At 48.1% G+C, this 13661-nt stretch overlaps 1 protein-coding gene across 1 annotated transcript in view; it reads left to right on the top strand.

Moving 5' to 3' along the window:
* Positions 1-13661, top strand: part of Nmnat2 (nicotinamide nucleotide adenylyltransferase 2) — a 144430-nt gene that overhangs the window by 115665 nt on the left and 15104 nt on the right. Inside the window, exons 6-8 of the mRNA XM_042674481.1 lie at positions 495-575; positions 2150-2194; positions 7159-7235. Of these exons, the coding sequence (XP_042530415.1) occupies positions 495-575; positions 2150-2194; positions 7159-7235 (203 nt within the window). The remainder of the gene's footprint in view (positions 1-494; positions 576-2149; positions 2195-7158; positions 7236-13661) is intronic.

A 13661-nucleotide genomic window follows, 5' to 3' on the forward strand; every position in this document is an offset into this window, starting at 1 on the left:
CACACACACACACACGTGCGCACGCACGAACATGACACAAAACAGGAAAAAAAGAGCAACAGACATATATTGCCTTTAAGCAATAGAATTGGATCCAATGTTTATTAGATGGACATACTCACATAATACACAATTTTTCAAATACCAATATGTTCAGAGCAATTAGTTGTACAGGTGAGAGTTACTTTCCTCTTTATGTATTTGCTTCTTCTCTAATTTCTACCTTTTCAACAATGGTGTAATCATGATCAGAAAAATGGTCCTGGTTGTGAGTCTACGGCTCACAATCCTTGCGTCTTGGACTGTGGAGGAGAAGAATTTTTGCTGTTACACTTCTGTTCTTTCTCTCCACCCTCCTTTTGCCTTCTACTCCCCAGCTCTCTCCCTTCACTGTACCCCTGTTGTTTCCAGTGATCCCAATGATAGGCTAACCCGAGTGTAAGTTGTGAGTGGTTCTCTCCCTCTGTCCCTGTCTGTCTTGCTCTCTCCCATAGCCAAGATCTTGGGGAAAGTGGGAGAAAGCCTCAGCCGGATCTGCTGTGTCCGCCCACCAGTGGAGCGCTTCACCTTCGTAGGTAAGGGAGCAGTGACTGTCTTTCCTACACTCATCTTCTTCCTTTCCTTCCTTCATCAGCAAATACTCTCAAGTATACATGTAATGGGTCTTCTAAAGTTCAAACATTGAGCAACAATGTTAGGAACCAGGGCTCTTCTCATGAGGGGAGAGCCCTCATGAATGGACTCAGACAAGAGTTCTCATAAGAGAGGCCCCATGGAGCCAGCTAGTCCCTTCCACAAATGAGAAGGTGCCACCTGTAGACCAAGAATCAAGCCCTCACCAGACTTTGACTCCTTGATCTTGGTTTTCCAATATTGAGATCTGTGAGAAATACATTTTTGTTGTTCCTAAGCCACCTGGTCTATGGTACTTTGTTATAGTGTCTCAAGTGGACTGAGGCAACCAATGATCACTTGCAGAGCAGTAGTAGAAAGAGACCAGAGGTCAGGTGCCAGTAGCTTCCACATGTAATCGTAGCTTCTCAGAAGGCTGAGAGCTGAGGATCATCGTTTGAAGCCTGCTTAGGTAGGAGTCTATGAGACTGCTATCTCCAAGCAAGCTGGATGTAGAACTGTGGCTCACATGGTAGAGTGCCAGCCTTGAGCTAAGGGACAACGTCCAGTCTCTGAGTTCTGATGAGAGCGCAGAAGTATATACAGCCAAGCAGATCTGGAGTTACCTGGGGAACTTTTCATGGCCATGGCTTCCTCCAGGCTCTACTTATTCCTGTACTTCCTGTAGAATAGTTCTACATACCCAAAGGGTTCCAGTGGGACCTAGAACCTTCCCTTAAGCCATCCCAGCTCCAGGAGTCCTGCCAAATTCACGTGCCTTTTTCTGAACCCCCTCTGTTTTTGACTGCTCCCCAGTGACTCAGCATGAATGGGGGTCTCACATTGTGAACTCTTTCTCCTGCAGACCCCAAATTTAACTTTATAGAAGACCCGAAGGAAGGTCTAGACCTTCTTACTTTTGTTCCTTGGGACTGACTGCTGCCATTTCTGAGATTTCCCATTTCAGGCACACTGAAAGGGGGACTCACAGGGATGGCTGGGCAGACAGAGGGGTGGGAGACAAGACAGCATCTTCCTGGGCTTGGGTGTGTACACTCTTGTGTGCAGACTCTGCACACACACGGGCACTGACAGAGGCTCTGCCCCTCACATTCTCTTGTGGACTCTCTCACTACATTCTGCCATGGAAAAAAATCTCAAACCAGATACACTGAGGAGAGAGGTCCGCTTCCTGTGACTCCGGAAGGGGTCCCTGTGGAGGTTAGGGACACTGCCCTTGTGGGAGGCAGCTCCCTTACAATTCAGAGAGAAACTGAAGGCACTAACATGAATGTGTTTGCACATCCTTGGTTCCTCAGCCAGGGGGGGTCAACTCTGAAAACCCCAGGAACATACAGTGGTTCCCAGGAATGGGAGGGAATGCTTCCTGCCCATTTGGTGCTGGCCTGTGCTCTCCATTTTCACCCTCCTTGGATTTCTCCGTGCAAAGATACAAGGAGCCCCTCTCCCCCACTTCCCATCCCAGCTACAAGATCCTCTGTTCACTAACACTAATGCAACCCTCCTTCCTCCACAGATGAGAACGCCAACCTGGGCACAGTGATGCGGTACGAGGAGATTGGTGAGTGGGGCTGTGACCGTGGGGTCGTGTGGAGCCATCTGCTTCTACTGCCGGCAACAGAGGGGCGAGCGGAAGCTTGAAAACCCCAGGTTATGTGCATAACAGAGTCAGCTTGGAGGACATTGATCAGAAGCAAACTAGGAAGGGATTCTTACTTAGCTCTGCTTTGACATATCCTAACCGGACTCTGGCTCGTTCCCAAGACATAGCTTGGACCATTTGATAAGTTTCCATTCAGAGCCTTCCTCCTTCCTCTAAAAGAATAACAATCAAACCTTCAGTGCCCATTGGAGAGACCATTCTTCTGCCCATGGGCACTGTACATGAGCTATTGGTAGAGCTCACTTGCTTTCTTGTCAGAAGTTTTCAATACATGAAGGTAGAGAAAGACACAGAGGTTGGTTTAAGGCCACATCCATGGCCTGCCTGTAGCTCAGGTGTAAGGCTATCATGTTCCACTGGCCATAGAAGGGACCTGGACCAGGCCAGAGTAGGTGGAGGATGATTACACAGAGCTGTCGAGATGACAAGCAAATTCCAATGCAAATCAGCAAATTAAAACTTTCCCCACATTTCCGAGTGAAGACACTAGAAGTGAGAGGGGACACTTCTAAGTGAGAAGACCCAAGAGCCTGAAGTTAGGGCAAGTTTCAGATAGAGGCCAAAGCGCAGCTGGAACTGGCATAGGTATCGGGTGACAAGAACAGTGCTTGGATGCTAAGATGAGGGGCAACTTGGTGTCAAGAAGACCAGCTAAATCTGACACATTAGGCCTCCCTCCTGGTCCTCCCATGTCTAAGGGCTGAGGTCAGAGCTCCTACTCTGATCCTGAGGGACACAGGGATGGAGCTGGACCTGAGATTCTCCTAGGAGACCCAACGGATGTGGCATCATTCCAAGGCACTTCTCTGGGTCTGGGCTGATCTGAGGTGCAGTGGTGTGCTTCACTTGGCTCATATGGGTTTGCTAGACTCATAGGTAATGTTTTCAGAAATGTTGTGAACATGCCACTACTAAAACTTAAGTATGAACTTACACTTGAATTGCATGAAAACAAAAATAATGAATACTCAAGCTCCTTACCTTCTAGTTATTGTGCTATACTTTAATTTTCTTTATTCATTAGCTCATTGCCATTTGAAGGTCACAAGCCTGGCCTCCTGGTGCTCCTCAAAGCAACAGGGAATCTTGACCCACATTCAGAGTTTCCAAAAGCAGACATGGGAGCAGAGGGGACAGCAGAGCTCAGAGCTCTGTACCTATCTCCCTGCTATCCTATAACTGGCTATTACTTTCCTGGCAGTTTCTGGACCAGTAAGCTCAGACACTCTTAGGATTGATTGATTGATTGATGTCTGCTGTGGGGCTTGAACTCAGACCTGCGCACTGGCCCTAAGCTTTTTTGCTCAAGGCTAGATTTTACCACTTTGAGCCACAGTACCACTTCTGGTTTTCTGGTGACTAATTGGAGTTAAGAGTCTCACAGACTTTCCTGCCCTGGCTGGCTTTGAACCACAATCCTTAGATCTCAACCTCCTGAGTAGCTAGGATTACAAGTAGGAGCTACTGGCGCCCAGCTCAGTCTTAGGATTTTTAATTGTGTTCCTATATATATATATTCCTCTTTCATTGGTCCAGAAAACTTGTAGCCAGCTTACATCTGTGACCTTGCTTTCCTTCCCAGCCCCCATGGCTTGTATTAGGCCACTGCAGCCCAACCCACAGAGCTCTCTCTGCTGGGTAGGGGCTTGTGGATCTATGTGGTTCACTGTTTGCCCTGCACTGTCTCCTGGCACTCCTGTGAGGCAGTGATCGCCAGGCCCATCTTGCTTACTCTTCTTGCTCTTTAGCCAGATCGGTGAACAGGCCACTTACCATAGCACTATAGAGGGAGCTGGGGGTTGGCTTCTCACCTCTGGCTGGCTGCATCTGCTCCCTGAGACAGAGAGGCCCACCAGAGTCTGACAGGAAGGGACTCCAGGGACAGTAACTGAAAAGCTCTTAGCTCTGTAGCTACTGCTATTGCTTGAATTTGTGGCCTGTGTTGCAGGTACTGGTCACCTTGTGTGCTGTGGTAGCTGGGATGAGTCCCAGGACCTAGGCTTTGCATAGCCAGCATTCCTGGGCAGGGAGTGTAGAGGGAGAGCACTGATTCTGGCTCTTGGCCTTGGATCAAGGCCACCCGGGGAGAGAGGTGGGGCCTGGCAGAAGACAAAGGGAGCCAACCTGCCTCCTGACCCTTGCGCTCTGAGAGGCCTTGCGATCTTGACACTCCTTTATTGAAATCTTGCCCACTTCACAAGGAAAAGCCATCTTCGCCCAGCTCCTTTAGCATCTGTAACGTGGATTTCATGTTCCTAATGGCTCGCTGCTTCTCCAGAGCTGCTCCTGGCCAAGAGTTTTGGGGCCAGAAACACATTAGGTTCATCCAATAAACTGGGAGAAATCACTACTGCCCTCCAGTGGCTGCACATGGCAGCTCAAGTTCTGCCAAATACACCTCTGTGATGCATGTAGGTGCTCTGGTCTTACAACAAAAGGTAGACACTCCACTCTAATTTCTGTGCTTTGCCTATTTTATTTTAAATCCCATATTAGCCATGCACTTGTAGCTCATGCCTGTAATCCTAGCTACTCTTAAGGCTGAGATCTAATCATGGTTCAAAACCAGTCCTACCAAACATATCCAAGAGACTCTTAATTCCAATTAACCAGTAAAAAGCCAGAAGTGGAGCCATGACTCAAGTGGCAAAGTGCTATCCTTGAGCAAAAAACGCTAAAGGACAGCACCCAAGGCCTGAGATCAAGCCCTAGTAAGGCATGTGCGCGTGCATGCCCATGTGCACACACACACACACACACACACACACACACAATACTTAGATGAGAAAATGAGTCCTTACTGACATCTGGGTACAGACAACTCTGTTGTGGGAGGAGTTTTGAGCAGTATAGGAACTGGAGCAGCATCTCAACCTCTACTCACCAGATGCCAGTAGCCCACCCCTTGGCTCTCCTCCAGAACCATGACAACCAAATATGTCTCTGGTCATGGCCAATGGTCTCCTGGCAACTGAAAAAATGTCCCCAGCTGAGAAGCACTGATGTAGAGAAAGTAGAAGGCCAGGCCAGCCTCTGGTGGTGATTACCTCACTGGAACTTTAGGCTGTCAGAGTTACAGAGCCTCAGGCTTTCAACACAGGACTGAGCTGGAATGCTAGGAGGTTCTAACCTGTCCACCTGAATGAACTGTACCAAACCTGATTCATCGCTACAATGAGGGGGTTGGGCCTTGCAATGCCATGGAGGGGGAGGTGTTGCTGAATGGGCAAGCATTTTCTCCAGGGATCGACAGCCATTCAACTTTCCCAGACTGCTCAAAAGCTCGTAAGCAGCCATCCTTGCCTCCATCATCCGTGAGTTTGTCAGCTCACCCATTCATTATGTCTAGGTGCTTACCATGGGCCAGTCACTCTCCCAAATTCTAGGGATATTTGAAGCCCAACTAAAGTTCTGAACAGCTGGGTGCAGGTGGCTCATGCCTGAAATCTTAGCTACTCGGGAGGCTGAGATCTGAGGATCGTGGTTCAAAGCCAGCCTGGGCAGGAAAGGCTATGAGACTCTTATCTCCAGTTAACTACCAGAAAACTGGAAGTGGCACTGTGGCTCAAGTGGTAGAGCACTAGCTTTGAGCTGAAGAGCTCAGGGACAGAGTCTAGGCCCAGAGTTCAAGGCCCATGACCAATCAAAAAAAAAAAAAGTTCTGCACGGAACAGACCATTATTTTTTTCATTTTTGTTTTTACTGTTATTATAAAAGTGATATACAGAGGAGTTATATTTTTATAAGTCAGGTAATAAGTACATTTTTTTTAGATAATGACACTCCAGAACGGATCATTAGACTGAAGAGTGTAAGAGAGGAGAGAAGGAACAATGTGGGAATATTAGATAGCTAAGACCCCAGCCCTCAGTGGAGCTGGGACTATAAGACACTGGCATTGTCCATCATCAGCCCAGCAGCCTTGCACCTGCTGCAGAACTCCTTCCCCAGCCCAGGCCAGCTCACCATCTGCACATGCTCCCGCAGCTCTGGCGTCTTCAGCAGACAGAGCTGTGTGGATAGGCAGATTTCTCAGCCTCTGGTGGCAGCCATCTGGATCCAGCACAGGATTGGATTGGATTGTTTCACATAAGGTGCCTGGTAGAAACTCCTGGGGCCAGCAGGCCTCTACGCAGACACTGCCCTGAGCCACATGGGGACTCCCTCCAGGGAGTCCCTGGATCCTTTTCTCCCCCATTGCTCCGTTTCATTAAGTAACCATTTGCTGCTTGTTTTAAACAACTATGGGCCTCACTGGGATCATTGAGTAGGGGCTTAATGAAGGGAGGAAAACAACTGATCAGCAGGAAGCCACCAGAGCACCCTGAAGAGCAGGGTGGAGAGGGGGCTCCCCCTCTCTTCTCAAGCCCTTAGCTGTGGACAGGGGTTCCTGACAAGCTCAGCAGACCAAAGGGTACCAGGGCACCCTCAGCCCCCACCTCTCCCCCCACCAGGGTGATGTGTGTGACAGGAGACAAGTTCTGGATAATGGGGGGGGGATCTAAACTCCGCTTTCACGCACTCATCTTCCATATGCAGCTGCCCAGGCTCTGTTAGCCATCCTGACTCCACCCCGAAGCATTCCTGTCCTGGGTAGGCAGGCCAGTTGGCCACTTTCTATGTTCTCCTGTTCCTGCACGGGTCATTCACAAAGGACACCAGGACTATCGGTGTTGATATCCAGGGAGAGGAGAGGGAGGCTGTGGGCTGTAGATACTCTCTTACGGGGGGGGGAGCTGCCTGGGGGAGCAGGACCCTGCAGCTCCAAGGGGGACAGATTTCTCTGTCCACCAGGAAATGAGAGTGGACCATTCCCCTGGCCTCTGTGTGCTCCCTTTACAAACTCTGCTTCTCCTCCTCAGAGCTGCGCATCTTGCTGCTGTGTGGCAGTGACCTACTGGAGTCCTTCTGCATCCCGGGACTCTGGAATGAGGCAGATGTGAGTAGCTCCCCACAGCTGGGGTGGGGAAGGATGCATGGAGGGCACACTTGACTTTGGCCTCTGATCTTCCTCCTTTCCCCTCCAACTGGAATCTTTTGCCTCCCCAGAGCTCCCAAGAGAGCAATCCATTCACACCACCGTGGGAAAACATTCTCACCTACCCTCCCCCACCCCCAAGCTTTATCTCCTACTGCATTTTCACATTCTCTCCTCCTCATGCGGCAAAGCCCCTGCAAGAATGACACTTTGAGTCATGGAATGCCTTCTTCCAAATGTGTGTGTGTGTGTGTGTGTGTGTTGGGAATGGGGGAAGAGAGGGATTAAAACAGATCTTTCCCTTTCAAGATTATAGAGTGGGGGCTGGGAAGGTGGCTCAGCGGTAGAGCGCTTGCCTTGCATGCATGAGGCCCTGGGTTTGATTCCTCAGCACCACATAAGCAAAAAGAAAAAAAGCGGGAAGTGGCGCTGTGGCTCAAGTGGTAGAGCGCTAGCCTTGAGCTGAAGAGCTGAGGGACAGCGCCCAGGCCCAGAGTTATAGAGTGGTTTGCTTTTCTTTGATTCCTTTGGAAGAGTAGTAAAATACTTCCTGGAAATCCCCTTCACAATAGAAAATGGGGTCAGGAAGAGAGACATGAATGGCAAAAGGTCAGTAGGATCCTCCTGGCAATTGACTTAGGGCAGAGCGAATAAACCAATACATACTCACTCCACTGACATCTTTGTGATTGTGATGGTCTTAAACCAGCCATTCTATAAATTATTTACTCTTCACACAGGTATTCATTCTTTGAAAACATTTTAAAATTGTTATTATAAAGGCGATGTACAGAGGGGTTCTAGTTACATAAGTCAGGTAAAGAGTGAAATTCTTTTTGGATAGTGTCACCCCTTCCCTTGTTCTCTTCCAGTTTTTCCCTCTTGTCCCCACCCACAAGTTGTATAGCTCATTTCCCACTTAGTGTATAGTAAGTACCACTGCTGCATTTGTTCACCTTTTGTCCCGCCATTTCTGTGCCCCCTTTGCCCTTCCAAAGAGGATAAATAAATAAGACAAAAGGAAAAGAAAACAAAAATAACAATTAAAAAACCCTCTTGTTTCTATTTCCTGGAGGTCATTTCTGTATTATTTTATACGATCAGAGGCACATAGCCATTGTGCCTTTGTGTTCCTCTCCTAAGAACATCCTCCTTTGGTCTCAGTGTGTATGAATGCCTAGAAACCTGTATATTATATGGCGTTCCATTGTATTTCTGCACAGGTATTCATTCTTGCTCTTTCATTAACTCACTCATCTGATAGCTTGAGCGAATGCTAGCTCCCAGCCTTATATTCCTATGCAACTTGGATTTCCAGCTGTGTGATCATGATTACTAAACAAAGCTCATTTTGCCTGTTGTACAGCATGCTAATCACATGAGTGCAAATGTTTTGCAAGAAAAGAAAAGAAAAAATTTATTTATGAGGTAGTTATATATGAGGAGGTAGAAGCCTCAAATCCAAAGTGTTTAAGTGTACTTAGGGAATAAAGAAATGAGGGTCTGGGACATGGTCAAAGGTGACTGGTGATAATGAAAGGTGAACTGACTGGTGTTCTTGCTACGATATTTAGTCACCAGGTCCAGGACCAAAACGTGTGAGGTCTTTTTATATGTGTGTGCTGATCCTGAGGCTTGAACTCAGGGCTTGGGCACTGTCCTTGAGCTTTCTTGCTGAAGGTTAGTGTTCTACCACTTGAGCCACAACTCTCCTTCTGGCTTTTTGGTAGTTAATTGGAGATAAGAGTCTCACAAACTTTCTTGCCAGGGCTGGGCTCAAATCTCAATCCTTAGATTTTAGCCTCCAGAGTAGCTAGGATGACAGGCATGAGCCATTGGCACCTGACCAAATTCTTGGTCTTGTCAGAGAAAAAACAGTTGAAGGACAAACACAGAGGAGAGGTAAGCAGAAGCAGTTTTGTTGACATAAAGCAAAGCAAAAGCAAAATGGAAGTGCACCCTCCAGACAGGAGAAGGGCAGGTTCCAAAAGGAGCAATGGTGGCTCAGGTCTATCATTCTAGCTACCCAGGAGGCTGAGAGCTGAGGATTAAGGGTCATAGACTTCTCAGACAGACAGATCTGTGAGACCTTTATCTCCAATTGGGGGGGGGGAGGGGCGGGGGGGGGAGGAGAAGCTGTGGCTGGCAGCATGGCTCAAGTGGTAGGTGCCAGCTGGTAGAGAGGACAAGGATCTGAGTTCAAAGCTTCAGTATCAGAACAAAAATCAAATGAGGGAGAGAGGGAGGGAAGGAAGGAGGGTAGGCCAGCATTTGACTGGAAAAGCCTTGTTATCCTAAGCTTTGCTTGGTAGTCTGTGGACATGGAGGTAATCATTAATCATTAACCTAGAAAACTAGGTTAATGTGCCATTTTAAAAAAACTGTGTCATAACGTCCAGAGATTGGGTTATGCTCTATCAACTTCTCCCATGGGTCAGATAGCAGAGTTGTTGGCCCCAGAGCATCACACCAGAGCTGTCATTTTTCACAGGCTGTGGGGAGCTGACAGTGAACAATACCGTAGCTACTCTATATCTCAAGTTATTCTGTTAACACCAGCATTCCAGGATGTGACTCCTTATCATCATCCATGCCGCTGGGTGTCCATGGCTCACACCTGTAGTCCTTGCTACTCAGAAGGCTGAGATCTGAGGATCATTGTTCAAAGCCAGCCTGGGCAGGAAAAGTTCGTGAGACTCATCTCCAATTAACCACCACAAAACCAGAAGTGGTGCTGTGGCTCAAAGTGGTAGAATGCTAGCCTTGAGCCACACAGCTCAGGGACAGCACCCAGGCCCTGAGTTCAAGCCCCACGACCAATAAAACAAAACAAAACAAACCCAAGCTATCTTTTTCAAGTATCCCAACAATCTGCTTAACTCCTGTATCACTGGGAACATGTGTAATCAGTGCAATCCAAGTTCACGGCTCTTTAGGACCTGTGTCTTGAGGTTGGCATTTTGGCCCTCTGAGGTCAAAAGTCACCCATTGGACACTTGCACAGCCCCAAGGGAAGGGTTAGTAGTTTTGATTGGTTTGTGCTGTCTCCAAACTGCTAAATAAGAACTCAGACAACCATTACCATGGCAACCCCTCGTCTATCGCTAGCAAAGCTAATGGCTATGCCATGCTAAACCACTGGATCTCCAAAGCTAGGGGTAAAAGCAAGCTATGAAAATGAAGGTAGAGCCGGGCGCTGGTGGCTCACGCCTGTAATCCTAGCTACTCAGGAGGCTGAGATCTGAGGATCGCGGTTCAAAGCCAGCCCGGGCAGGAGAGACCGTGAGACTCCTATCTCCAATAAACCACCAGAAAACCGGAAGTGGCGCTGTAGCTCAAGTGGTAGAGCGCTCACCTTGAGCTGAAGAGCTGAGGGACAGAGCCCAGGCCCAGAGTTCAAGTCCCACGACCAACAAAAAAAAAAAAAAAAAAGAAAATGAAGGTAGAGGATGAATCCAGGCTCTCCCCACACACCTGTGTCACTGTGGGCCTGGACGGTTTTTCTTTCTTTCTTTTAATCTATACAATTTTTTGGGAGGGGATGCTTGGATTTGAACTCGGGTCCTCATGATTGCTAAGCAGGCACTCTTGCACTTTGCAAATTCCAAAGAGCCAAGGAATCGTTTTGGTAGTGGTTTGAGATGATAAAGACTTGGGTTCTATCCCAACATAGTGCATGAAAAAAAAATCTATCCTGAGCTTCGGTTCCTCCCAGCTGACTGTGCCTAGACCAGCAGCTCTCACACAATTCCATGCAACAAGGAGTAGTAAGAGAGTTTAACAAGTGTTAAATAGGCGCACAGATAGACACATAAAAGCAAATGAGGATGGAGAGTTTCCAAGAAGCAGATTTTCCTATTCAGTCCTTTACCTTCGCCCGGGAACAATTTCCTGCAGGTGAAATAGTAAAGCTCTTTTCAGTTCAGGAGTTAGTGACTTCATTAGGCTTTACTTTCCTTGCAAGCATTTCCCAAGGTGCTGTGAAATAGAAGGCAATAGAGGGAAAGTTCTACCCAAGATCTCAGCAAAGCTCTTTCCAGAACCCAGGCAAAAGTGGGCTCCATCTCAGAGGGAGGTTGCACAGTGGTGAAGGAATTGAGAAGCATGGAGAAGCCAGGCTAGCAAACCAAGATGTTGCTTCCAAAGAGCAGGAATTGCTGGAGCTATTCACTGAGTCAGACCTGCAAGGAGCCGCCTCTCAAGGGCCAGAGCCAGGCTTCTTCCGGCCCTTACCTTACACCTGCTTACTCACAGGCCCAGTCCTCCTCTGCTCTTTCAGTGAGAAGGCCAACTTCCAGTCCTTAGTTTCTCTCCAATGTGGCTGCTCCTCACTTGTCAGATGCTAACATTTGAGGACCAGAGAGAAAAGGCCCCCCCACCCCCACCAGGTCTCTCCCATTCTAATGGTCCCCTGGTACTGAGGGCACATTAGTTAATAAAGAAAGTCACCTTCTGAAATCTGTTGATTTCGTAGGAAGGTGGCAGTGCAGGTGGAGTAAATCCTCATCTATTCATGTGTTTCCCCCTAGATCACTTGGCTGGCTCCCAGTCCTGATCTTTTTGCCTTTCTGGGTGCCCAAAGGAGATCACAGAATTTCATTCCTTTGTAGATACTTGTGGGGAAAAATGGGAGAGGGAAGTGGATCCGAGCTCACTCCCAACCACCAGTCTCAGGTGCTGATCTCGGAGCATCTGTGGAAAGGGGGGCAGGCAAGATGAGAAGCCAAGACAGGGTCAACAGGTGATCTCAATAATTTCCCTAAAGCTTACCTTGAAACTAGGGCTTACACTCCAGACCCACAGTCTAGGAGTCCTAGTCCATTAAGTCTGACCATTTACCCTTATATTCCAAAAAAGAGAGAGAGAGAGACAATGAAAAGCAGAGAAAAAAGACTGATTATGGGGGCAGCCATAAGAAGACATCTTTACCCATCTTTCGGGGTACAGACATTGGTGAAAGAGGGAGAACTGGGGGCAGGAAATAAGAAAGGTATGCATAGTTAAAACAGTTCCAAGTCCCAGGTATGGCCTGGCTGAGGATTAGCTCAGTCTTTGACTGGAAGCCTGGCAAATAGTCTGTAGCTTTTGGCCATTCACCTCCCGATAAGAAGATGCTTGTTTGAAGGTCAGTTTTCCCTCTGTCACAAATTAATTATCAGAGACTCCTGTTCTTAGGGGAAGAGGAGTGATTGTAGAGTGTTTGCAGCAAAGAACAGCTCAGATCAAAAGACTCAGATGCAAGGGGAGTAGCGGGTACCCAACTTTTAGTTCATTCACAGGCCCAGCAAAACTACATTGAAGCTAAAAGTCCCAGGCCTGGGGTGTAGCTCAGTGGTAGAGCTCTCGCCTGGCATACACAAGGCCCCGGCTCAGCCCTCAACACTTCAAACATCAACAACAAAAAGAGCCATAGCAAGATCCATGCAAGTCCCACATCACTAGAATTCCTCCAGTCTTGGGCCAACTTGGGTGACCCAGAGCATCTCCCAGAGGACACAACCATCCCTGCATCTCTCCTGTCCAGAGTGGGGAGCACTCAATCTGTGTCAGAGCTAGCACAAGGAGGATATGGGTTATGCTGACCCTCCAAATTTGTCCCAGAGGGCTTCTTCAGCCTAGAGTAGGCACACCTTGGCATCTGCCCAGCCAACTGCTCATCCCCAACTCCACACACAGCCCATCTGTGAGGTTGCCTCAGAGAGAGAGAGAGGTCATAATATCCAAGGAGAGGCTTCCTTTCTTACACAAGGTGTTTAAATCTCAGTCTTCAACAGAAATATCACTTTTGGTTTATTTACATCAAGTTAAAGTTCCACTGTAATCCCTCTATAGCAGGACTCTGAAAACAGTTGTCCTATCTCAGTCCTCTGCGATGAACAGACCTGAGAGACTCAGATGTGACCTTAACATAAGGACCATGTACAGGCTCAGTTCACCAAGGTGGCCCTTCTCCCCTGCCCCGGCTTGTGGTTCCTTAAAAGAGGGGGTGCTCTGCTCCATGCCTGCGTGGGAAGAGAGTCCTGGATGAATTTGAAAGTGTCCTGTTTCACCTCCCCATTCCCACCCAAGATCACCATACCCTATTTCCTCCAGACTTTGCCCAGGGGGGAAGTTCAAGAGGATATGGGTGTGCTTTAAGATCTCCTGCCTCTTCCAGAGGAGGGAACTTTGGGAAGGGGAAACAAAACTTCTTCCTTCTCTCTATCCCAAAGAAAGCGTCCCCATGTTCTCTCTCCTCAGGACACCTACTAAAATTTCTTTTGTAGTTTTTTTGTTGTTGTTGGTCGTGGGGCTTGAACTCTGGGCCTGGGCACTGTCCCTCAGCTCTTCATCTCAAGGGGAGCACTCTACCACTTGAACCACAATGCCACTTGCACTTTTCTGGGG

The sequence above is a fragment of the Dipodomys spectabilis genome, unplaced genomic scaffold (assembly GCF_019054845.1).
Source record: "Dipodomys spectabilis isolate Male_0828 unplaced genomic scaffold, ASM1905484v1 ptg000019l, whole genome shotgun sequence".
NCBI classification, from domain to species: Eukaryota; Metazoa; Chordata; class Mammalia; order Rodentia; family Heteromyidae; genus Dipodomys; species Dipodomys spectabilis.